General features: G+C 41.6%; 1 protein-coding gene across 2 annotated transcripts; it reads right to left on the bottom strand.

Annotated features, from left to right (window-relative positions):
- Positions 1 to 11,642: 11,642 nt before the first annotated feature.
- On the bottom strand, positions 11,643 to 22,801 carry DCAF1 (DDB1-CUL4 associated factor 1). 2 transcript variants are annotated; one of them, XM_078572350.1, is made up of 14 exons: positions 22,279 to 22,801; positions 19,809 to 19,890; positions 19,578 to 19,694; positions 19,310 to 19,488; positions 18,413 to 19,232; positions 18,235 to 18,344; positions 17,735 to 18,146; positions 17,046 to 17,657; positions 16,799 to 16,978; positions 16,019 to 16,477; positions 15,376 to 15,492; positions 15,156 to 15,274; positions 13,033 to 14,350; positions 11,643 to 12,475 (listed from the first exon to the last, which is right to left on the bottom strand). In XM_078572350.1, the coding sequence occupies exons 1-14, from the start codon at positions 22,479 to 22,481 to the stop codon at positions 11,774 to 11,776; spliced, it is 5,430 nt and encodes a 1,809-aa protein (XP_078428476.1). In that variant the 5' UTR covers positions 22,482 to 22,801; the 3' UTR covers positions 11,643 to 11,773. The 2 variants fall into 2 exon arrangements, with proteins under 2 accessions (XP_078428476.1, XP_078428477.1); XM_078572351.1 differs by having other exon boundaries at positions 19,809 to 19,908; positions 22,279 to 22,419.
- Between the last annotated feature and the right edge of the window lie 2,293 nt (positions 22,802 to 25,094).

Genomic DNA, 25,094 nt, shown 5'->3' with positions numbered 1-25,094 from the left:
GGAAACTGATCAAATATTTTCTGTCTCAATGTCAGTGTGAAAGTCCTAATATCTTTACGAACAATAAAAATAAAGGCGCGGAAGCGGTGAATATATGAGGATGAAGACGAGCGTGAAGATTAAGATTCAGACGAGCGTGAAGATTAAGATTCAGACGAGCGTGAAGATTAAGATGAAGACGAGCGAGCGGGAGCATAAGGGAGCGATTTATGAGCAGAAGCGAGTGCACAGATAAAAAAAACCTGCAAGAAAGAACCTACTCCTAGCCAGCATCAAAGCAGGAGCTTATCCCGATGACACTACTAATTCAAAGGTTATCCATTTATGTTGCTGTCTAGCGGTACTTTCTGGAGCGAAGCTGCCATCCACTTTCTGGAAATGTTTATGGAGGTGAGTAGGGTTCATTTAAAAGTGGATGTGATCTACTCTTTCGAGAGAAGTAGGGAACAATGTTATTAACCGATCGATACGAAGATACAAGAATTGGTAGTGGAATATGAGCTGTCTCAGAAGTAATGCCACGAGTTTCTTTATTTCATAACATTTCTTTCTTTCAGTTCTTTTCTTTCTTTTCTTTCTTTTCTTTATCCTCGCGCCCGCTCGCTCGTCTGAATCTTCATCTTCACCACTTCCGCGCCTTGTAGAACTTCTTCTGAATCTTAATCTGAATTGACTTCGTAACATTCATCTTAATCTGAATTGACTTCTTAGCATCTTCATCTTCATTGACTTCGTAACATGAATCTGAATTGACTTCGCTGCGCCCCTTATGCTCCCACTCACTCGCGCCTCAGAACGTTGATTTTCATTGTTTTATTTTATTTATGTTAAAAAAAATGTCTTTCAGAACCTTTGGATAACCTTCTAATTCTGCTCGTCCCGGTCTTTGATCGAAGGTCTGGTATCCGCAACTACTAATAAGAAAAAAAAAGGCATGCTCCACCTCGCACCTGACCAGCTTTATTTAGTATATTAACGAAATTGCTATGACCCGAACCGCAGTGCTCAAGTGTATGCCTGCGCTAAATGATAAAGTCTATTCCCATTTCTTTCTATGTTATTTTTCCTCGCTCCCTCGCTCCTGCTCATAAATTCCTCGCGCCCGCTCGCTCGCTCACTCGCGTCTGAATCCTCATATTCATCGCTTCCGCGCCTTGCTGCCAGAAGTAAATCTCAGTCGTATACTTCACCCACCAACAGAATTGGAAATATGGGAAGTTATAGAAGGTTCTGATTTAAGAACAGTTATAATGGATCTTATTAATTAAAGAAGAGACATTGTTTCCAGAACCAGAAGAAGTCATCAAAAAAATGAATGATTGAAGTAAGTAGAGGGAGCGCAACAAGAGATAAATGTTAACCTAGTGAGCTCCAGATGCCAGATCAAGAATACAAAGAGGAAACGCTGGTTATTTTGATATCAAGTATAGCACTAGCTATGATGCTCACTTTCACGGCAGTTAAGATGGATGTCGGCTTCTTAGTATGGTTCGGTTCGTTCCGTTAAGGGTCGGTCAGTTTTTCTAACACTTCTCCGCTCCTAAGCGCTAAGCGCCTAAGGCTTTCCATCCGAAGGCGCGACACGCTACTTTAGGTAGGAGCGTCACGAAGTCAAAAAAATGAATTAGAAGAAGGCGCGAGGAGCGTGAAGATGAAGATGAAGACGAGCGAGCGATGAAGATGAATGAAACGATTCATCAACTTAGGCGCGAGCAAGAAATTCAGATGAATCTGCTAAGAAGTCAATTCAGATGCATCTTCATGTTACGAAGTCAATTCAGATTAAGGCGCGAGGAGCGTGAAGATGAAGATGAAGACAAGCGTGAAGATGAAGGCGCGGAAGCGGTGAATATTAAGATGAAGGTGCGGAAGCGGTGAATATATTCAGATGAAGGCGCGACGGAGCCTGAAGATTCAGGCGAGCGTGAATATTAAGATGAAGGCGCTTAGGAGCGTTCAGATGAAGATTCAGAAGAAGGTCCAACGAGGAAGAAGTAGAGATATTTTTATAAATAAGGCTGGGCCAGCTCCGGTCCATCAATTAACTAACTGATACCTATACCGTATATCGTATAATAAAAAGAGAAGGTAGCATAGCTACCGACACTTTACAATCGCGAAATAAAAAAACAAAAACATAACATAAAGAAACTCCAATATTCGAAGGTATATACTAATTACACTCAATAGAGCTGAAAGGGAAGCAGGGGCGCTGCGAAGTTAATGGAGTTTGTTGAAAGAATACAAAAGTGTTTTGATTGCAGCTCATTATAGTAGCAAGGTTCTGAGGTTATCCAGACGACTTTAGGAGCAAAAGGTGATGCCTAGGATAAAAAAAGAATGAATCAGAAGAAGGCGCGAGGAGCGTGAAGATGAAGATTCAAACGAGCGAGCGGGCGTTTAGGAGCAGAAGGGGCGAACGAGCGGGTTACGAAGTAAATGAAGATGAAAACCGAGCTTCTTTTCTATGTATGAAAACTGGATAAACCTTCGACGCTTCTTTCGCCCCCCTCCATCCGGATGGGTACTTATTACCCCAGAACGCTAAAAAGGGTGGGGGAGAAGCAAGCCGAACCTCTGATTGACCCGAACACATACATAAAAATTTATCGGCGTCGAGAGAGATTTGAGACTCCGTAAGTCATTCAGTGAGTGCTTTCTTTTAGAGCTTGGCTTGGAAGAAAAAAATGAAATACAAACAACCGCGCTGGTCGTAATAGACCGACTTGAATGGAAGTTTGGCGTAGTGAGAAATGGAAGGTAATAAATATAGGATACCATTTTTTATGCAATTAGGGACATTCATATTGCAGTCGCATGAGTACTTTTTACATGTAGGAGCCTCAGTGCCAACCAATTGTTTCTCAGTACCAAAGTTCAGCCCATAGGTTTGAGATACCAAGTCCAATAATCATAGTTTATTTGTGCAAGGTATGATCCAACATAAGTGTTATATGAAAAAAAAAGGTTATATGATTATATACCTGACGCCCTTAGCAGAAGCTTACACAAGTGACCTTGGGTTAAATTACATATCACCAAATGAATCACATGGAATTGATGAACTCAGTGAACATGTGAGAAATGTGACATTGTTTGACATAATCCTAGGTGGGATACACTAAGATTTATTATTTTCTGCTATATCCACCTTTGGGTGTCAGTAAATGCAGTCTTCATATCTCATATAGAGAGATTACGACAAATGAGATTATAATGGACTAAATTAGGAGAAAGGTATGCGGGATAAATTTAACCTGCTTTAGAAACAATTTTAATGTATATGTAATGATTAGAATAAATAAAGATAGATTAATAGACCAAAAGATATAATTAGTTTGAAGATATATATTTATAAATATTAATATTATATATTACATCTAAATGCACCAAATATGAGGTTTGAGATGAGTTCATATAAGACTAAATCTAATGACAATGTAAAATTATTTTCATTTCAGTCTCAAATGAATCATTACAAAATTACTCAACTCAATTGAATTAGATAAGAACTTAAACCAATTTATATGGTTATTCTTAAAAATAAAAAAAATCTTTTAATTTTAGCTAACTTTCTCCTGATTTCTCTCTTTCTCTCAATGATATATAATCAGCCTCTCTCAGTTTTATAAATATTCTTCAAATGATACAAATAGAATTTAGACCCAATTTGATGTAATTAACTATCTCAGTATCTGCTTAACCCCCATTCCATCTGAATAAATTCATTATCTAAATTTTGAGTTCGGCCAACCTCCTTCAGACACTAATTTCCTCTTACCAAACCAAAAGTATCTCGTGATGTATATGTCATCAGACATTTGCTTTAATTCTATGAAATCAGCATTATCCATCAAATATTTGTTTTGATTTAGTATAAACAGTTTACCTAATAAATTTCCTGATGGCGTATACATCATGAGAGGAAGAGTAATGATATAACATTTTCTAATTTTATAAACGCATCATATTATCTTTGTCCAATTTTTTGCGTCCTTTTTTTCCTCTGTTATTTCTTTGATCTCTGGTGTTTCCCTTTTCAGGCCAGATGGATTTACAATGGCACTTGCCAGTGATTCAATATAAAAAAAAACAAGGAAATGAATAATTAAGAAACATATTTTCACAATTTTAAGTTGAAATTTGAAATCAGGTGGGGCCATGGTACTCATGGATTAACTCATGTAACATATTTTAGTGCTTCATATCCTATGTACCGTCTTGATAGATATTTTTCATGGATAACAGTTCATCTTATTTTATCTGATCTCATTTACAAACTAGATATGTGCTAACATACTACTATACTAATACCATGAATTTCATGTGTTTGTTTTCACTAAAGTAGTTATATACGCTTGATATCAATCTTTTAATGATTAAATATATTACTTAAATGATATTTTTTTGTATATATGTTTCGTGTATTCTCATTGAATTTCATGACATCATAATCATAATGAAGCTAACAATCTGACTTGAAAATATTTCTGTACAATTTTCTAAAAGTTTTATGAATAAATCTGGAATTATTTAAAGGGTTTAAGGATTTTATCCTGATTTTTCATTCACATGTCTTTAGCTTATTAATATGGATTCACTGAAAGTTGCGATTGTGATATCATGATATTATTGGCCGCAGCCAATCTAAGGCTATGACCAATGATTGGAACTTAAACCATTGTGAAAACTGTGTCACTATGGCATCACAAATTGATCATTCATTATTTGATATTAAGTAGATAAGGAAAAATAAAAACAAAGAATGAATTAAATCACATCTCATCAGATTTGAAGTGTAAGAAAGCAGGGGAACGTGGATCAATGAAAAAAATCAATCATAATAAATTAGATTTAAGATGCAAGATCATCGTATAATCTTTGGAATATCTGTGGATTTGGGGACGCGCTAGCGATCAGATGCGTGGATTGATCAGGAGAGAGAAAAATCAAACAAATGAGAATGATTCAACTTATAATCTATATATTTAACAATCCATAAGGAGTTTCGGGCTGAAATTTTGAGGATGGCTTCAACTTTATATCTCATATAGCATCCATACCCTCTAATGTGTAAATATACACCTCTATCCATTAAAATTCTTAGAATTTCTCTTAACTCATTAGATACTTTAATTTTTTTGGTTCTCTTTCTCCCTCTGTCGCAAATTACCTTGATCCTTGTAGATTATACCACTAAGAGGAGCATTCTAGTGCTTATTTTATCGTCTAATTATCAACTTCGATCCATTGACATTATTCACACCCATCCATACATATCATTTGCAATAGTCATCATCACCCACTATGCCCAATTATATACATTAGTTATTGCATATACTCCACTTATCGTCCTTCTCGACTCAACATAATTATCATTAATAAAATATCTCCTCTCACATCGTAATATTAATTCCCAAATATATGTTACTTATTGAGATGATCCTTGGTAATAACTAGCTCGTCACATTCTTTTATGAGTCAAGGTCTTATAAATTTTATTGCTCAACTCAAATATGAGTGAAAACATAATACCCTAAATCAAATTTCATCAATAGGTATCACGCTTCTATGTGAAAACTATCTTAAAAGATTGAATAGTGTAGTCTTGTGGAAAATTACATTGGCACATAAATAATTAGTAAAAACCCATCATATAATAAGCATTATCAAGTGATTTGATTATAAATAATTATATGAAAGCAATATTAATTATGAGCATTAAAAAATTATTTAATATGTTTTATAAATATTGAAAGTAGAATGAGAACACAATTCTAATGATTAAAGGGGATTTTCTTTTTGGGCGTTTGGACACTTTCCACATTAAACTATGATTAATTAAGTTTAAATGCTAATCAGATATTTCCCTCAAGTCTAAAGTAGTCTTTCTTGTTTCATAGGGGAATTTTTTTGCTGATCTGAAATTAAGTTATTATGACATATAAGAAAGTACCAATCAGGATATAAATTAGTTTATCATCAGCATGCTTAGTTCTCAGTATTGTTTTTTTAAATTAAATATGGAGATTTAGTCTGGTCTGGTTATTTTTCATTATGATTTTTTTAACATTAATAGTAGAAGAAATATTCAACTTTACCTTGAGATTTAAGAGAATGACAGAAAAAAAAACTGAAATTTGAATTTCCTAACACTTTTGCACCCCAAGTTGAAAATATTGTGGTTATAACTAACATAATTTTACGTCACGATAATGTGTGACATGCCATCCAGGTAAACCTCCTGAATATATATTTTTAATATATATGGTGAAAAGCTTGATGAATCTCTAATGTGATGAGATAGCTAATATTCGATAAATAATGCAATCAGACAACATCAACTCTTGATTAGCCATGAGTATATTTTTGTATTATTTGATATAAACATTTCCAGGAAACCAATTACACATTTCATATCTCATTCATTTCTCATTAATACAATCTATATTCATAATAATGCATGTATGATGCTTATAATGAACACATCCAATTACTAAGTGAATTATGATGAGATCATAATGCGAAGATCATTAGTCTTTAGAAATGTATTCTAAATATTCTTGTTCAATGGATACTAATTAAGGGAAATTAGAATAGCATTATACAGTCTTTATCATGAAATGAGTATTGATGATCTCCTACCCATTAGTGTAAAGGCATTAAGGACAGACAGTTGGTGCTCTTTTGTGGAAGACTATTGAATTGATCGATATGAATCCCTGAACAGTAATATACCAAAATCTCAATCAATTTTATTCACCTAAATATTGTATAAGTGATCCTTATATGGTAGAAACCAAATATGTCTAGTGGATGGGCAGTTGTGCTATGACTATGACTATGGCAATGACCTCACAAAATTCCAAACAATCTTAGCTAGGGTAAAGCAAGATGTTCACTAAGATTACTGAGTGATCAAGATGGGATTTTCTACCCTCAGTATAAGATGAGATAGCTCAAGAAAGATGATGCAATACAGTCCTTGGCCAAAATAGCGGAATATAAAAGATGAGTTATGTAATGATTTCCCATCACATCAGTACTAAATAGGATGATCGAGTATGTTCTGACATTTGACCACACCCTAAGTCATCCTAGGAGATTCAAATGGATGGGGAACTATATGTACATGATAACTGATGATGGTAAAGTTTCCTTTAGAGAGCCAATATACTCCTTTATATATTCTAGAGCGTGAGGTGTAATTTGACAACTCACATGCCAGAAACTCTATTTATTGATTGGGTTAAATTGATATTTGTTTTAATAATATATAGTTTGTATACATATTTGTTAGGTTGTCCAATTAAGTGCACTGCGCCACTATATTTTTAAATTACATACAAATAGAAGAAGCCCCAAAATTCACAAATGTTAGAATTTTTCAAGTGCACGCCCTTATGCTACCTTCTTTCCTTGGCTGCCCTCCCCGCTCATATTGCAAATTGTTATGGTTTTGCCAATCAGGGCCAAAGAACCCAACACTATTAGATAACCTTATTGTGGTTTAAGTGAGTAAAAAAGCAGGGATGATCATGAGGAAACATTGTGAGTGGAATGAACAAAAGAAAACATAGCATGTGCTCCATAGATTTCTTTGAATTGGTCAGGCTATACCTGGTGGGTTCTAGAGACCTTGACGTGGATGAACAAAACAAAACAATACGCAACGGAAGACTTTTGCGAATCGAACGACATCAACAAAAACCTTTGAAACGATGTACCTTTCCACGGATCGCATCCTGATTTCTTGGATCCCGAAGTGAGCCGAGTCGAGTTGATCACTTGCGCAGCCTCTAGACGTATCCACGTGGTCCTCGACACGTCAGATCTCCTCCTTCTCATTGACGCACCCCGTTCTTTCTCTGTTGGCGTCGTTACGTCATCCCGATCACATCGGGGAGGGAGATGGGTGTTGGGAGATGGGAGAAGAAGGGGAAAGGCTCCTGAAAATTCTGGCCTGGGTGAATTTCGTTCAGGGCCTTCCCTTATTTATACTAAGTAGTTAATTTTCATAAAAACCCCCAAAACTTAAGTATATCTTCAGACGTCCAAAAGACCATTTGCGTGTGACCCTCTAGGCCCATGTATCAGTCTAGTTAATGACTCCAGCGACCCAATAGCCTTTATTGGCCTTCCAAATTAATTAACTATATCATCATATAGATTAATTAATGTCGGATCGATTTAACCCAATCGATAGGTCGAGACTCCGACAAGTGGGGTGCCAAGCTACACCTCGTGTCCTAGAAGATACAAAGGAGTGTGTATCGACTCACTCATGGAACCTGTTCGTCATCGGTTACCGTGTATGTATAATCCCTCATCCACTTTACGCTCCTTAGACGACTTAGGGTATGGTCAACTGTCAAACCCTAATCGATCATCTGAGTTAGTACTGATGCATTCCAAAATCATCGGAGAACTCTTCTCCTATATTTCACTGCCTTGGCCAAGGACTTCATCGCATCATCTTCCTTGAGTTGTCACTGCTTATATCGAGGGTGGACGATCCCATCTTGACCACTCAATCATCTTCGTGAACTTCTTGATGTACCCGAACTAAGACCATTTAGAATCCCATGATTAGAGACTCGTTGGGCATCGCTAAAGTACAACCCTCCGTCCACAACACGTCTTTGGTGTCTCAGGTCTAAGGACCACTTACACAACCGTGACGTGAATCAACCTGATTGACAGTTCGGTATAATACCATTCAGGGATCCGTACGGATCAATTCAGTGAACTCTTTCCACTAAAGAGCACCCACTATCTATCCTTAGTGTCACTACACTAATGGCAAGGGACCGGTCGTACTCATCATATGAGTGAGGCTAGATAGTGCTATTCTATCCGGATACTTCGATGTCCTTCTCGCGTATCCTTTGAATAGGAATGTTTAGAACACATGCTTAAAGACTAGTGATCTCCGTATAACGATCTCATCATAATTCACTAAGTCCGATCATGTATTCATGGACTTCATTATACACATCACACATGCACTATAATGAATATGTTCTATTAATGAACATGGAACGAGATGTGGAATGTGTGATTGGCTTGCCGGCCACCTATATTTCCATCAATACCTAGATCAGCATTGAGCGCACTATTTGAGATTTAGGGTCATTTCATGAGTCATGAAAATAGTTTTTTGCCTTAAAACATGGGATCAGATTTTAATAAATGACATATTTTTACATTTTTAATATATGGAATCAGATTGGTATTAAATCTTGTCATGTACTTCTGGATATGTATTTTTGCTTTCAAATTTATGTACAAGATTTTTGCTTTAAAATTAATGAACATTTTTTTTTGCTTTAAAAATAAAACAAGATCTTAAACTAGAAAAAAAAATGTGGTTTACTTATCTATATCCCCTTTGATTTCAATCGAAATCAAAACAATGTAGGCTTAAATTTACCAAGACAATCAAATGACTGAATGGAGGTATATTTTACATATTTATTATATGGAATCAGATGAGGATTACATTTGTCCATGTACTGGAGGATATGTATTTACAAATTTAATACATGGACCCAGATGAGGATTACGCTTGTTCATTTCCCATGAAAATAGAGCATTAAAATAATTATCTCATTTTCTATGTATCCCACCAAAACAGCATTATCTACTGAGTACCTGTAGTGTCAACTCCAAATATGAGTTATTATGAAATTCATCCCAACCCCGTTATTTCAACATCAAAAAAACCTATTGATAGTCCAAAATATATTATTAAATTTTATCAACAAAACATATCAAACTTTTTATTCCCATATAGTATCATTTTTTAGGTTGGTCAAAATCGACCACATCTTCAGCATTAGACATATGAGGTCAAATGTTAAAATAAGTCTTCACTGTCTCAACTCTCCTTTTCTTAAGACTAGAGGGAGTCAACTGGGATCATATTCATTTATAAAATATTCGCTCAGTGCTGGACCCATCAAAATAATGTCACGATAATCAACTTGTCTCCACAAACAATGAAGATAATCATTTCAAGATAACTTCATGAAAATGGGCATAAAATATTATAAAATGTAGCATGATAAGTTGGGACTGATGTACTCTCTCTCTCCCCCTTTCTCTCTTACTACTGTACTCTCTAACTTTATATGTTTCTCTCCCACTCTTTCTCTTAGTATCTTAGTCTCTCTCTCCTCTCCCTCTCTCTTAGTATTTTACTCTCTCACTATCTATCTATCTCTCTTCCTCTCGCAAACTCTTTCTCCCTTAATTTTTTCCTCTTTCTCAGCACTCTCCCCTCTCCCTTTTATTAATGTACTCTCTATCACTTTCTCTATCAATAATATACTCTGTACTCTCTATCACTGTCACTCACTAATGTACTATATATCTCTCTCTCACTAATGTACCGTCCCTTTCTCCTTTCTCTAATCCTCTTCTCTATCTTGTAATCCTCTTCCTCTAATCGTCCCCTCACTCTTTCTCACTGTCCCAATCACTCATTATCCTCTCTCTCTCTCTTTCTCTCTCTCCTCTTGTCTCTCCCATTCTCTCTCTCTCTCTCTCTCTCTCTCTCTCTCTCTCTCTCTCTCTCTCTCTCTCTCTCTCTCTCTCTCTCTCTCTCTCTCTCTCTCTCTCTCTCTCTCTCTCTCTCTCTCTCTCTCTCTCTCTCTCTCTCTCTCTCTCTCTCTCTCTCTCTCTCTCTCTCTCTCTCTCTCTCTCTCTCTCTCTCTCTCTCTCTCTCTCTCTCTCTCTCTCTCTCTCTCTCTCTCTCTCTCTCTCTCTCTCTCTCTCTCTCTCTCTCTCTCTCTCTCTCTCTCTCTCTCTCTCTCTCTCTCTCTCTCTCTCTCTCTCTCTCTCTCTCTCTCTCTCTCTCTCTCTCTCTCTCTCTCTCTCTCTCTCTCTCTCTCTCTCTCTCTCTCTCTCTCTCTCTCTCTCTCTCTCTCTCTCTCTCTCTCTCTCTCTCTCTCTCTCTCTCTCTCTCTCTCTCTCTCTCTCTCTCTCTCTCTCTCTCTCTCTCTCTCTCTCTCTCTCTCTCTCTCTCTCTCTCTCTCTCTCTCTCTCTCTCTCTCTCTCTCTCTCTCTCTCTCTCTCTCTCTCTCTCTCTCTCTCTCTCTCTCTCTCTCTCTCTCTCTCTCTCTCTCTCTCTCTCTCTCTCTCTCTCTCTCTCTCTCTCTCTCTCTCTCTCTCTCTCTCTCTCTCTCTCTCTCTCTCTCTCTCCCTCTCTCTCTCTCTCTCTTTCTTTCTCCCCCTGTCTCTCTCTCCCTCCTTCTCTCTCCCCTTCTCTCTCTCTATCTTTCTCTCTCTCCCTCTCCCTCTCTCTCTCTATCTCTCTCTCTCTCTTTCTCTCTTTATCTGTCTCTATCTCTATTTCTCTCTCTCACACTGTCCCAATTGCTCACTCTCTCATCTCTCTCTCTATATCTATCTCTATCTCTATTTCTCGCTCTGTTTCTCAGTGTCCCACTCGCTCGTTCTCTCATCTCTCTCTCTCTCTTTCTAACTGTCCCAATCGCTCACTCTCTCATCTCTCGCTCTTTATCTATCTCTATCTCTATTTCTCTTCCTCTCTTTCTCACTGTCCCACTTGCTCATTCACATCATATGAGGAGCCATCCCATCTTTCCAAGACAGGGCAGCCGCAGGGAAAAAAAAAATTAAAAATAAATAATTTATGCAGCCTAACCATATCATTATTTCAGCTCATCTCCGTTCCCTACATACATACAATTCTCCGCTTCACCTGCTGCATCCCCCAAGTTAACAATTCTCCATAGGAAGAACATATTCAAAAGGCAAATCCAGGGGAGGCGAAGTCGGCCTCCTCCCCACTGCTGAGCACCTCCAACACCTCGCTGTCGTCATCGTCGTCTTCGTCATCCTCGTCATCGCCATCACTAACCAGCTCCAGAATTCCACGGGCAGCGGCCTCCTCCTCGGCGAAGTCCTCGTCCTCATCCTCGTCGTCTGCCGAGTCAAGAGCGAGTCCGACGCCGATCTCGTCATCGGAGTCGCCGGCCCGGCCGAGGAGAATGGAGCCCACGTCGGAGTCATCGGCGTCGTCATCTTCGTCATCCTCGTCCTCGTCTGAGTCAGCGAGCTCGTCGGGGTCGGAGTCGTCATCGGTGGGGCGGCGCCGGCCAATCTCGTAGAGCCTGGCCGAGGAGAACATCTCGTCGTGGTCGTCCATGGCCACCACAGCGAGGACCGAGTCAGTGGGCTCAACGGCCAGGTCCAGTACGCAACGGTCAACTGCCACGGTGGCGATGTCTGCGTACGTGGCGGCATCCATGGTGCGGAAGGCGGGGAAGAGTGGGTGCCGCACACGCCGTGTTTGGACTGCTGAGGCCAGATCCTCCACGTTCCGACGTAGAATCCCATAGATAACGTCTCCCCTGCCGTTGAACCGGATAACCGTCTGGTCCAGGCCCATCACGCTCCTCAGCAGCCTAAGCTTTCTCAGGTCCCACACCTCCGAGTTTATTATCACCTGCCATTAAGCCCCCCCTCAGGTTTTTGCAAAATCGAATTCATAGATATGAGCACACAAAAAAAAAAAAGTAGAAAAATTGAATATTAAAAAAGAAGAATACAAGAAACAAAGGCACACAAAATTAGTTTAAAAAGAAAGTCAACAGGGAAATAAAAAAACAAGAATTTTAAAAAGATGAGTAGGACTGATAATTTGATAAAACGATGAAAACAACAATTTAAAACACTAGAAACAAAAATTTGAGAATATGATGAAAGAATTTCATGAAATCCATAGAAAAAAAAGCACTAGAAGACAAGAATTTGAGAAAAAGATGAAAGCCGGAATAAGAAGAAAAAAAAGAACTGGAAGACGGAAAGTGAGGAAGATGAAAGAGGGAAAAAAATAAAAGTTTTAAAAAAACTGGGCTTGTTTTATCAAAGAAGAAAACGGAAATATAAAAGAGAAAACGAGAAGTGGAGAACAAAAAATTCGAGAAAAAGAAGACGAGGAAAACTAAAAATATATATAGAAAAAAAGGAAATAAAACAGAAAAAAAAGAGGAATTGTTCTACCTCATTGCCCGAAGGGTGGAAGCCGCCGCCGCCATAGTCAGTGAACTGGTCGAAGCGGTGGAGGGGAGACGGGACACGGGGGTCCCATAGGAGGCCGTTGTACAGGAGTAACGAATCAAGAGGACTGAAGTGGAGGAGGGCCTGGGCTCGGCCCGGCCCAGGCCCAGCAGGGGCGGGGTCGGCAAGTCTCAGGCTGAGCTGGCAAGTCTGGACATCATACAGTAGCACCTCACGTCGGCCTGCCTCCGCCGGAAGAGCAGCAAAAACCTCCCCCGAGTGGCTGAACCGCGCCGCCTTGCACCCCTCAAAGGCATGAAGCGGCGCCACCAACGACCCTGAGTCCCACAGCCTGACGTCATAATGCCCGGACGTCAGCAGCACACTGCCGGCCGATTGGAGCGTAGTGATGGCAGACTGGTGGCACTGGTGGGATTCAAGGAGGGACCCGTCGTCGGTGCGGAAGATCTTGAGCTCCCCGGTGTGGGTGCCGGCGGCAATTCTGCCAGCGCTGCCAAGGAAAGAGACGCAAGTGAGGAGGGCGCTGTCGTCGCGGCAGCTGCGCAGCGGCCGAAAGCGGCTGTAGACCAGCTGGCGATCACGACGAGGGCCGTGGCCGCCGCCGTAGCGCCGGTCGAGCTCGCGCGTGCTCATCCGCGCCGCCACGTTGACGGGCGCATCCAGGCTCCGCCTCGGCTCCGGGCACATGTGAGGCTGGAGAAGGGACAGCGGCGGGAGCGTCGTGATTGGGGCGGGGCACTGCCGGTGCTGGTGCTTCAGGTACTGCACCACCAGCGAGTCCAGAGTCACCCTCTCGGCCACCGCCGGAGCATCCAGAGACGGCGCTGAAAAGGCTGCGGGACTTTCCGGGATGGGAGTGCGGAAGGCCGACGAATCGAGGGTGGAGATTCTCTTTGGCGGTGGGGTGAGGATGGAGGAATCTTTGGAGTCGGTTACTTTGCGCTTCATGGGGAGGAGGATGGGGGTTCGGGGAAGGGGTTCGGGGTCGGGCTTGGAAGGAGCGGCGACGGGGGGTTTGGAATGAGAGAAAGAGGAGGAGAACTGGAGGGGCTTCTTCTTGGAGGAGGGTGGGGCTTGATCTTGATCTGATGGAGAAGAGGAAAGGAACCCGACGGGAGCGCGGCCAGAGGGCCAGGTGAGCTCGCCAGGCAGTACCGCAGGAGGTGCCGGGGCTTGGTGGAGGAGCTGTGGAGGTGCCAAATAGGGCAGAGGGCACAGCTGGGCTTCCTTTTGGAGCAATGCTGCCGTGCCCGTTAGCCCTGAGGCTAGGAGATGCTCATGGATCAGCAGCAGCAGCTCCCTGCTCACCAAATAAGAAATGATGATGAAGATGATGATAGTGACAATGATGGTGAAGTAAAAACAAGAATCAATGATGAACATATTGATAAATAAATGACTAGTAACAAATGGTTGTATTTCCGGTGATGACGAGTAACAAATGGTTGTAACAAATTTTTTCCTCCCGGGACGAAAAAATATCTCTTCCGGGGCTTTGGACGAATTTCGGGACGAAAATTTACCCCGGGGACCACCGGACGGGACGGTTTTCGTCCTGTGGGACGAAAAAACCGTCCGTCCAGAGGTCTCAGACGATGGACGGACGGATGTGGACGAAAAACCACCGGATTCACATTCGACAGTTGAGATGTCGCCGCGTGGCCTCGCTATGACAATTTGCATCAAGGTTCCTGTATTTTTTTGCGCATGCAAACTGACGCCGCTCAGAATTAATTGTACATATGTCCATTTGCATTATCTCTTCTCCATATTTCCCTTAAGAACTTAGAAAAATCTATATTAGTATATTAAAAATATAAAATGGGTTTTTTTCGTCCGGGACGAATTTTGGGACGAAAATTCCTCCCGGGAGGACTGGACAGGATGAAAAACCGTCCCGGTACGATTGAACGGGACGGTTTTTTATCGTTGGACGAAAAAACCGTCATGTCCTTCGTCCCTGCACTTACTCTGGACGTTGGACGAGACGAAATTCGTCCCGTCCATCATCCACGTCCGGGACGATCCGGAACTATAATGGTGACAATGATGCATAAAAGACGTGAGAATGGCGAGTGGTATTGGTTATGGCAGTGATGACTGACTTTGAATGGTAGGTGACAGGCGTGGCGGCAGCAATGGCAGCTCTCTCAATGCGTCTCAGGGTAGGTGCAGCAGCATCAGTAGCCGCCAGTGTGCATGCACGGCCAGAGTTAGTAACGATCTGAAACATACAACAATAAAAGAAACAGAACACTTAATTGAATGCTAAAAATAATAGAAACAGGAATACCTATAAATTAAAGAATGATATAAATGACTCACAGAAATGAGCTCGATGGCCACTTGGGCCAGCTCGGTCTGCCACCTTCCCTGTTCACCAGCACCATAGGCCTGTCCACCACCATGATCCCGAATCAGCTCCGAGAGCTTCTTCCCCACCTGAACACAGTAAGTAACCCAACAGAGTTGATAAGAACCCAATCTTTCGAAGAAAAATTAAATAAGAGATAGTATATATTTCCTCTCTAGAAATTGAAAACATTCCCTCCATCCTTCCCTCTCTCCATCCGCCGTCTCCCTAGATCCATCTATCTCCCACTAGACATGGTTGCTCTGTTCTGTTCGTTTGAAACGAACAAAAAATTCGCACAAAAGAACCGCACAGGTTCTTGTTCTTTGGTCTGTTCTTTTTTTGAGCAAAAATTAGAATAACTTTACTCACGAGTAGAAGAATTCGACCAAAATTCGCACATTCGAACAAAATTCGCACACAGCAAACAATCGAACTGCACACAGGTGAGTGCGTTGATCTGTGCGAATTTGTTAATGTTCTGTTCGAAAAACCGAACAGAAATGCACAGATTCGCACAAAGCAAACCGAACAACCATGTCTATCTCCCACACTCCTCTCTCACTCTATATTTCTCCTACACTAAAAAAGGAAGAGGAAGAGTCTAGAATTTGCCTGCAGCTGGGTAAGAATGTGGGCAATGGTGTCATCCCGGGCTAAGCCAAGAAGGACACGGCAGGTGAGAGCTCGAAGGCAGTCTAGTGTTGCGGGCGGGGCAATCATCCTTGGATGAAGAAGATGGAGCAGAACTTTGATGCCGTTGTTCGCGCGAACGGATTCTCTTGCTTGACGGTACCCTTGCTCAAGCTGTGCTGCCAGTCCGGCGCAGCCTGCACCTGACCCTAGGGAAATCCTTCGATCTCCCACCACACCAGATGCCATTGTCATTGGCAGAAACGCAGCCGAGCTTGTTTCTCCGTTGCGTGGTGGTTCATTTTGAATGGACAGGGAAGTCGATCGTTCTGCATTGACGGCCGCTGACGTGAATCCCTGAGTTGGAGGCGGAGGTTTGTTGCTGATGGCGGGAGGAGGGCAGACAAGATTCACAAGGAGATTCAAAGCTTGCTGGATAACCTGCATTCGACTATAGAAATCAACATCGAGAAAATATGCCTCTGATGAGATAATGAACGTGATGATGATGGTGATGACGATGCTGCTGATGCTGAATCAGTTATAAATAGAAAAATGAGAGGATAATAATGATGCAGATGAAGTTTCCTAGCTGATGAGGATGGCAATGATATTCATGGCAATCGAGGTGGATTGGTATTAAAATGAACATGATGATGAATTTGTAACCAATAACAGATGAACATGGAGAAGATGTATATGTCTCATGGCAATGAGTTGACAATAATGACAAATGATGATAGCGATCATGAAAGCGAGTACCTCAGGGTCAACACCTCCTGCGCTATTCAGCGCATCCAAGATAACTGCCATTCCCGTGCGATCATTACTCAACGCTGCATTCACAATCATCTTGCGGCTGTAAGGGAATAACGTAACAATATGGAGAACCCCCAGCGCATACTGAGCCAGATCATGCAAGTATCTCTCTGCAGGTGGGGCCTATATAAAAAAAAATTTAGTATTAGTACAAAAACTAGCAAAAAATTCAAGAAAAAAATCTGCATACGTGGCATAGCTCCAGCATGGTGATGTGCCCATTGTAAAAGAGAAAGTAGTCCACAGGTGGCCACCGAGTCCTCACAAGAGCTGCACCCAGCTTCCTGTCTCTCTGAATCTGAACAAACACAGCCTCCATGGCCTCGTTGCTGAGGTCAAGGGGCTTGTAAGCAGCTCTTGCGCTGGATGAATGACGTGGCAGGCTCCGGCTGCTCTTGTTCGGGCGAAGAGAGTCCACCAACAAGAGCAAATGGGCTCTGTAATACTGGCGCAGTGCAACGCAAGTCTGGTACGCAATCTGCTTCTCCAGAGAAGTCAGAACATCTGCCGGCAGTCGATCGCTACGAAGATTTGTTCCCAAGTTTGGAAGGATTGAGGCACCGCCGGTGGCACCACCACCCGATCGAACCGATGCCATTCCCTGGAGGAGATTGAGCATTTTCTGCAATCCTTCCTGGGCATCAAATGAGTCTATGATAGCCCGGAACACAAAAGCGGCAGCAAAGAAGATAGCTGCATTCTTCCTTGCTTGATCCTGTGAGCAGTTGAGGAGCTGAAGCGCCAGCTCCACCGTCTGATTGACAATTTCAGATGGCAGAGCACACACTCGCTCCATAATCCCCTGTATATTGGGAAACAATAATTAATATAAATAATGCATGTCATTTAATTTCTGGATGTTCATCGATGTAGAGGTACCTGTAGAGTTCCAATGGTGAATAAGCATGAAGAAATACCGAAGAAAGTCTGGGGAACTCTCTGGACGGAGAGAAGTCTTTGGATGCCGCCACGGTCGATGAAGACAGCGGCAAATTTTCTATGAGCAGCCAAAGTGCAGATTAGCTTTAATATTTCAGGGAGCAAGAGCAAGACCTGAGAAGAGCTCTTGTCCTTGAAACAGCGTTGAAGCAACGCAAGACAGACGTCGACGCCTTTCTCGTGAAGGACAGGACCAAGAGCTTCGACGTACTCCCCCAGAATCTCCAAACACTGAATGGAGTATTTCTCTCTCAGCTGTGAGAGCAGCTCCTCGTCCACGATGCAAAATTCTTCAGACTCGTCCTTCTCAATGTCTGCAGACTCACTGGTCAAAGTTTCCTCACTGGGATTCCTGTGTGACAAAGAAGAAGAAACAACATTGAAACAAAAAAACCAGGAAAGGGGTAAAGATATAGCTTCATTCGGAAAAGTTGACTAACGCTTGGCATTGCCTTGACACGTCTGTGGCTATCGCCGCTTCAACAACAGTAGATGCAGCCTTAGAGGCAGCTAGAACAGCAGCTTCTTCATCATTCGTACTCTTCCAAACCTGTGTGACAATAGAAGTTTAAGATCAAGGAAATCACAAGACCAAATAGCAGCTAAATTTTCACCCACCTCCAAGGCAGAAGTCTTGACAAGCTCGGCCGCTGCATCACCTGCAGCCTTGACTGCCTCTGGGGGTGCATTAGCAACCCTAGCCTCTGTTTCAGCGGCCTCAATTGCCTTCTTCACCAAGTCAGATATATCCCTAGACCCAATACTGCATTCTCTGAAACGGTCATTACCATTGTCGCAATTCATTAGACAATCACTTTCCACTGGTTGGACCACATCTAGAGTATCTGACGATGATGTCTTCACATCGCTGTTCCTTGGGAAGCTCCTGTCCCTGACGCTACGGCCTCGTCCTAAGGTCAACTGTTCAGTTTCTAAGTTCCCCTCACTTCCCCTCCCTCTTCCTCTGGCTCTTGAGACTCCTCGGTTAGTCCTTCGCCTCGACAGATCATTCTCATCCCCGTCTTCTTCACGAGCAGATCTGCTTACTCCGTGCTTCTCGTTGACCCGTATCCGTCCATCAAATCCTTCTCGGCCGCAAGACTTATCATCTGATGGTTCAACTTCTCCAGTAACCTCAGGAGGTGATTCACTCGCTTCACTTGGTTCAACTTCTCTCTCTGCACTTTGGTCATCCCCTGAGATCTCCTCACCTATCCGCAGCGGTTCTACGCGAGTTGCATCAGTGACGGATCGTAGCCTTCTTCGGTTGTCTTCTCGACTTCTCAGTAAAGAAGCACCAGAAACATGCTTGTTATCTGATGGAAATGTCACATCTTTCTGCCCAACGTTGACTTCTCCGATAACCCGCAGTCTAAGATATCGCATGAGTTTTGCTGATAGACCAGAAGTTAACACGTCTTCAACCACCTCACCTCCACTGAATGACGAGAACACCAATAAGCTTGAAATATTGGAAGGGAAAAAAAAGAAAATTCTCATAATATTGGCCCTTACCCAGTCAGGGATATGGCTAGAAGACCGGTGGAGTATGCCTTGAGCATCTCAGAATCAGTGGCCTTGTCTGGCCCACACTCATTCTTCCAATTGCATTGGTCACCGGTGGAGCAAGTAATGTCCTCCATTACCCACCTTTTAATATTTTCTACAACACCTTCATCGAAAACGGGAGGATACTGGAACAACAAACAAGGCAGAGAGATAAGTTGACAACCAAAGTAGAGGAAAAATGACCCGTAAAAGAAAATTTTGTAAGAGTACCCACAATCCAAGTCGAAGAGCCGCTAAGGATTAATCTTGCTGCGGCTGCACGAACACTTATGGAGTATCTATTCTCTGATAGAAAAGTAGATGAGATCAATTCGTAGAACTCATCATTATCCTGTGTAAAGAATGAAGGAAAAGTAATCAATAGTTGACTCTGTGATTTTTTTGCAGATCAAGACAAATTATGGATCCAGAAATTAGATAATTGATTAATACAAATAAAACGTACCAGGACTAGATTTCCCAGTCTTCCAACCAAATGAGATGAACGTCCATTGCTCAGAGATGAGTTACCAGACTCGTTCATGTATCTGAATAATATACATCAGCTGAAAAGGTTAAGAATCTATTTTAAAAACTCGAAGAATAATCTAAAAAACCTTCAAAATGTTTTACGTGAGCAAAAAATATATTCTCATAAGATAGTTTCACATTTTTCATGTTTAATTGTAAGCTCATCCATCTGAGGATAATAGCCTAGTTTACACACTCAAGGAATTAATTTTCCGCCCAGCACCTCTTTTGCCAAAGAAAAAAAGGCCTCATAACCATTTTCTAGAAACTAGGAAACAAAGCATGGGAACACATAAAATAAAATTACTACTATCCAATGTGCAGACTGACATAAAATAAAAATATAATGAAGATTTTTTGACGACGTCACCATCAAAGATCCAAAAGTCATAAGTTTAAATATTTATCTTAAATATCCAAACGATTTTGTTAATAAGTCTCCAAAGACCAGCTCCAGATTAAAGATTAAGAATCTTTAAATCACGTTCATCTCAGGTTGCTTTCCAGACACTATAGCTACGGACGCCAGAACTTTTTAGGATAAAATAGCAAAGTAGAATATCAAATATGGAACCTACCAATCTAATTTTGCTTTTTAACTTTGTCTCAGTTCATGCCCCCAACGATGATCCGAACATTTGAAAACAAAAAGACTCCACTCCGAGGAACGAAACGAAGAAGAAAACATCAAAATTAGATTCTCAAAGCAGGAATCAAGTAAGGTGCTAATCTCCTGGACTCCTGGGATTGCAGCATAGCCACAAGAGCGTAGGGACCACTGATTTCCGAGGCATTACACGTATAATTGAAATAAGACCATAATGACATAAATACGACCACAAACAACATTCTTGTAGTCAGTCCTGGAATAACGTAACCATCTAAGAGGATACAGGAAAAAAAACTCCACATGAATTAAATTAATCTACATACCACCGACGAAGAACGAAACAGCCATGAAAAAAATCAAAACTTAGATTCTCAGAGCAGGCAAAACCAAGGAGCCAATTACTCTTACCCTTGGGACTCCGGCATAATTGCAAGAGCATGGAACGAGTAATTTAGGAGGCACTACGCAATCATGAGACCACACTAAAGTAAATACGATCACAAACAACATTTTCGCAATAAATCCTACAATAACACAACCAATTAAGATAAAACCAAAAGAAAAACACCCCACACGAACTAAACAAACGAAGCAAAGAAGAAAACTAACGAAATAAAGAAGAAAAACATAAAAACTAAAGATTATAAAAGCAGGCAAAAAGGAAGGAACAAACAATCAGGAACCTAGGGATTTCACAATCAGGAACTACAAATTTAGGAGACACTACACGCAAAATTGAGAAGAGACTATACTGACGTAATCACGACCACAAACAACATTTTTGCAATTAATCCAGGAATAATGTAACCAAACAAGATAGAACCAAAACCAAAAAACTCTACACGAACTAAGTAAACAAAACAAAGAAGAAAAACATCAAAACTTCAGATTCTCAAAACAAGCACAGAGGAAGGAGCCAACGACCTGGACTCTAGCGATTCCACCATAGTATCAACAGCATGGAAACAACTAATTTCTGAGGCATTACCCGTATAATTGACATCAGACCAAGACCACAATGAAGTTAAATACGACCACAAACACGGCCTTTTAAATTAATCCTAGAATAATGTAATCAACGAAGTTAAAACCGAAAAAAAAACACTCCAAACGAACTAAACACACGAAACGAAGAACAAAAACGAACGGAACTAAGAAGAAAAACATCAAAACTAAATATTCTCAAAGCAGGCAAAGAGGAAGGAGCCAACGACCTGGACTCATGGGACTCCAGCATACTGGCAACAGCATAGGAACTACTAATTTCGGAGGCATTACCCGTCTAATTGACATCAGACCAAGACCACAATGAAGTTAAATACGACCACAAACACGGCCTTTTAAATTAATCCTAGAATAATGTAATCAACGAAGTTAAAACCGAAAAAAAAACACTCCAAACGAACTAAACACACGAAACGAAGAACAAAAACGAACGGAACGAAGAAGAAAAACATGAAAACTTAATATTCTCAAAGCAGACAAAGAGGAAGGAGCCAACGACCTGGACTCTAGCGATTCCACCATAGTATCAACAGCATGGAAACAACTAATTTCTGAGGCATTACCCGTATAATTGACATAAGACCAAGACCACAATGAAGTCAAATAAGACCACAAACACGGCCTTTTAAATTAATCCTAGAATAACGTAATCAACGAAGTTAAAACCGAAAAAAAAACACTCCAAATGAACTAAACACACGAAACGAAGAACAAAAACGAACGAAACGAAGAAGAAAAAACATCAAAATTAGAGATTCTCAAAGCAGGCAAAGAGGAAGGAGCCAACGACCTGGACTCTTGCGACTCCAGCATAGTGGCAAGGGCGTGAATGTGCCTAGGGTTAGGGTTTGCTCGCGTCTCAACGATCTTCGCCATCAGCCTCTGCGCCCTCGCCACCATCGCCTCCTCCTCGTCACCTCCCTCCATCCTCCCTTCCTGCGACTCCTCTCGCGTCGCCTCGCCCTCTTCCACCACCTCCGTTCCCACCTCCATGGCTGCCGCCCCTTTCTCTCTCTCTCTCTCTCTCTCTCTCTCTCTCTCTCTCTCTCTCTCTCTCTCTCTCTCTCTCTCTCTCTCTCTCTCTCTCTCTCTCTCTCTCTCTCTCTCTCTCTCTCTCTCTCTCTCTCTCTCTCTCTCTCTCTCTCTCTCTCTCTCACTCTCTCTCTCTCTCTCTCTCTCTCTCTCTCTCTCTCTCTCACTCTCTCTCTCTCTCTCTCTCTCTCTCTCTCTCTCTCTCTCTCTCTCTCTCTCTCTCTCTCTCTCTCTCTCTCTCTCTCTCTCTTCTTCCTTCTCTAGTTGATTGTCTGCGCTCTTCAGCGCAGAACGGAATGAAGAGCGAAGCCCCCCTCCAATTTTATACCCTCGTCCTAGAGAGAGAAAGTAGAGCCCGACCCGGGCGAGGAACAGTTTAGTTAACCGACTCCCCCGGGCTGTTCTGCAGAATTGGAATATTCCTTATTGGTTCTACTTAAGAAGTACCGTGTCTCGCGGTTATGTATATTGACTCTAGTCTCTAGACGACGACGACGATACTCGTCACCGTCGTCGTCCGTGTCATCTTTTAACTTCGTTCTAGAGAGAGAAAGTGGAAAAAAGGATGCTCGTATTTACTGAAAACCCGGCCCCTGTGAAGGAATATTTCAGGAATATTGGCACTTGTAGTGCTTTAGGGCGATGACGAGGCTCGTCGTCGTCCACGTCATCTTAAAACTTCATCCTAGAGAGAGAAAGTGGAAGAAAATGATGCTTGTATTTACTGAAAACCAGCCCCTGTGAGAGGAATATTTCAGGAATATTGTCAAGTGTTGTGCTTTAGGGCGATGACGAGACTCGTCGTCGTCGTCGTCATTGTCCACGTCATCTTAAAACTTCATCTTAGAGAGAGAAAGTGGAAGAAAGGGATGTTTGTGTTTACTGAAAACTAGCCCCTGGGAGAGTAACATTTTAGGAATATTGACACTTCTAGGGCTCTAGGGCAATGATGATATTCATCGTCGTCGTCGTCCATGTCATCTTAAAACTTCGCCTTAGAGAGAGAGTGGAAAAAAGGATGCTCATATTTACTGAAAACCAGCCCCTGTGAGAGGAATATTTCAGGAATATTGGCAAGTGTCGTGCTTTAGGGTGATGACGAGGCTCGTCATCGTCGTCGTCCATGTCATCCTAAACTTTGTCTTAGAGAGAGAAAGTGGAAGAAAGGGATGTTTTTACTTACTGAAAACTAGCCCCTAGGAGAGGAACATTGTAGGAATAGTGTTCTAGGGCTCTCGGGCGATGATGAGACTTGTCGTCATCTTAAAACCAGTCCTTGGGAGAGGACATTCTAGGGCTTGCCGTCGTCATCCACGTCATCTTAAAACTTTGTCCTAGAGAGAGAAAGTGGAAGAAAGGGATGCTTGTATTTACTGAAAACTAGCCCCTGGGATAGCAATGCTTTAAGAATAATGACACTCAAAGTGCATTCAGTCGATGACGAGACTCGTTGTTGTCGTCCCCATCATCCTATAACTTCTTCCTAGAGAGAGAAAATGGAAGAAAATGATGCATATATTTACTGGAAAACAGCCCTTGGGAGAGGAATATTTAAGGAATATTGGTTTCCAGAATATTCCTTTTTGAAGGGACAGGTAAGTTGTGACTTGAGGAATTATGTAGTTGTAGTAGTTGCTTCTCTAGATCTGTCGCCATAACCCCTGTTGGCGATGACACCACTACCGCAGTTCGTGCTTCACACAAGACTGGCATCGACTATGTGTAAGTCGTTCTCACCTTAAATTGCACGCATAGTGCTAGAGCGCGACTTGTTCAAGGCCCATGTGGCGCGTCTGGCATGCACTCTCAAGACAATAAGCGCATGGTATGCACCTGTGGCTAATGCAAGGTTGGGTGCACAAACATCACACAAAGCATATACAGATTGGGGGTCTCATAGATATTTGGTACAGTGATGAAATTTGGCATTGTCGTCTTCCCTTATCATAGTGACAAGGGCATTTTTGTCATTGTCATCCAACCGTCTATGAGTAAGGAGGATGACAAGAAGTCAGCATCCCAATCAGTCATCTTGTAGTTGAAAATATGGAGAAAGGCAAGGATGATGACGAGAGGCGATGACGTAGAACACTTGCTAACAAGCTACATATATTGTAATTTTTCCTTCATCTGATGATGATACTCCCAACCATTTCAAATATAGCCTTGAAATCCTAGTACATGCAGTCTTACCTGACAGACCTGCAAATATCTACTGTTGTTCCTCAACTGTCGTCACTTAAAGTTAATAGACAATGTCGTGTTTTTGACACAGATTAACTATGTGTGCAAGAACTGCTAATAGCCTAACATTGTCATAAAAATGCATGCTATTATCTGTATGTTTTTTTGAAAAAAACAAAAGCTTCTCATCGTCAAACATGCAGGGATGATGCATGCTCATATGAATATACTATGAAAATATTTTATGATAAATTAAGGCATCCAATTGAGAATTTGAGCTTTGTAAAATTCCCTTTTTATTTTTGGATTTTTTATTTAAATTAACATCAACCTCTATTTAGTGTGCTCTGTATTTATGATTAGAATCACCAATGCTAAAAAAAGTTTCAT

The sequence above is a fragment of the Wolffia australiana genome, chromosome 3 (genome assembly GCF_029677425.1).
Source record: "Wolffia australiana isolate 7733 chromosome 3, ASM2967742v1".
NCBI lineage: Eukaryota > Viridiplantae > Streptophyta > Magnoliopsida > Alismatales > Araceae > Wolffia > Wolffia australiana.
The sequence above is the reverse complement of the archived record's forward strand: the minus strand, read 5'-3'. Positions and strand labels throughout refer to the sequence as shown.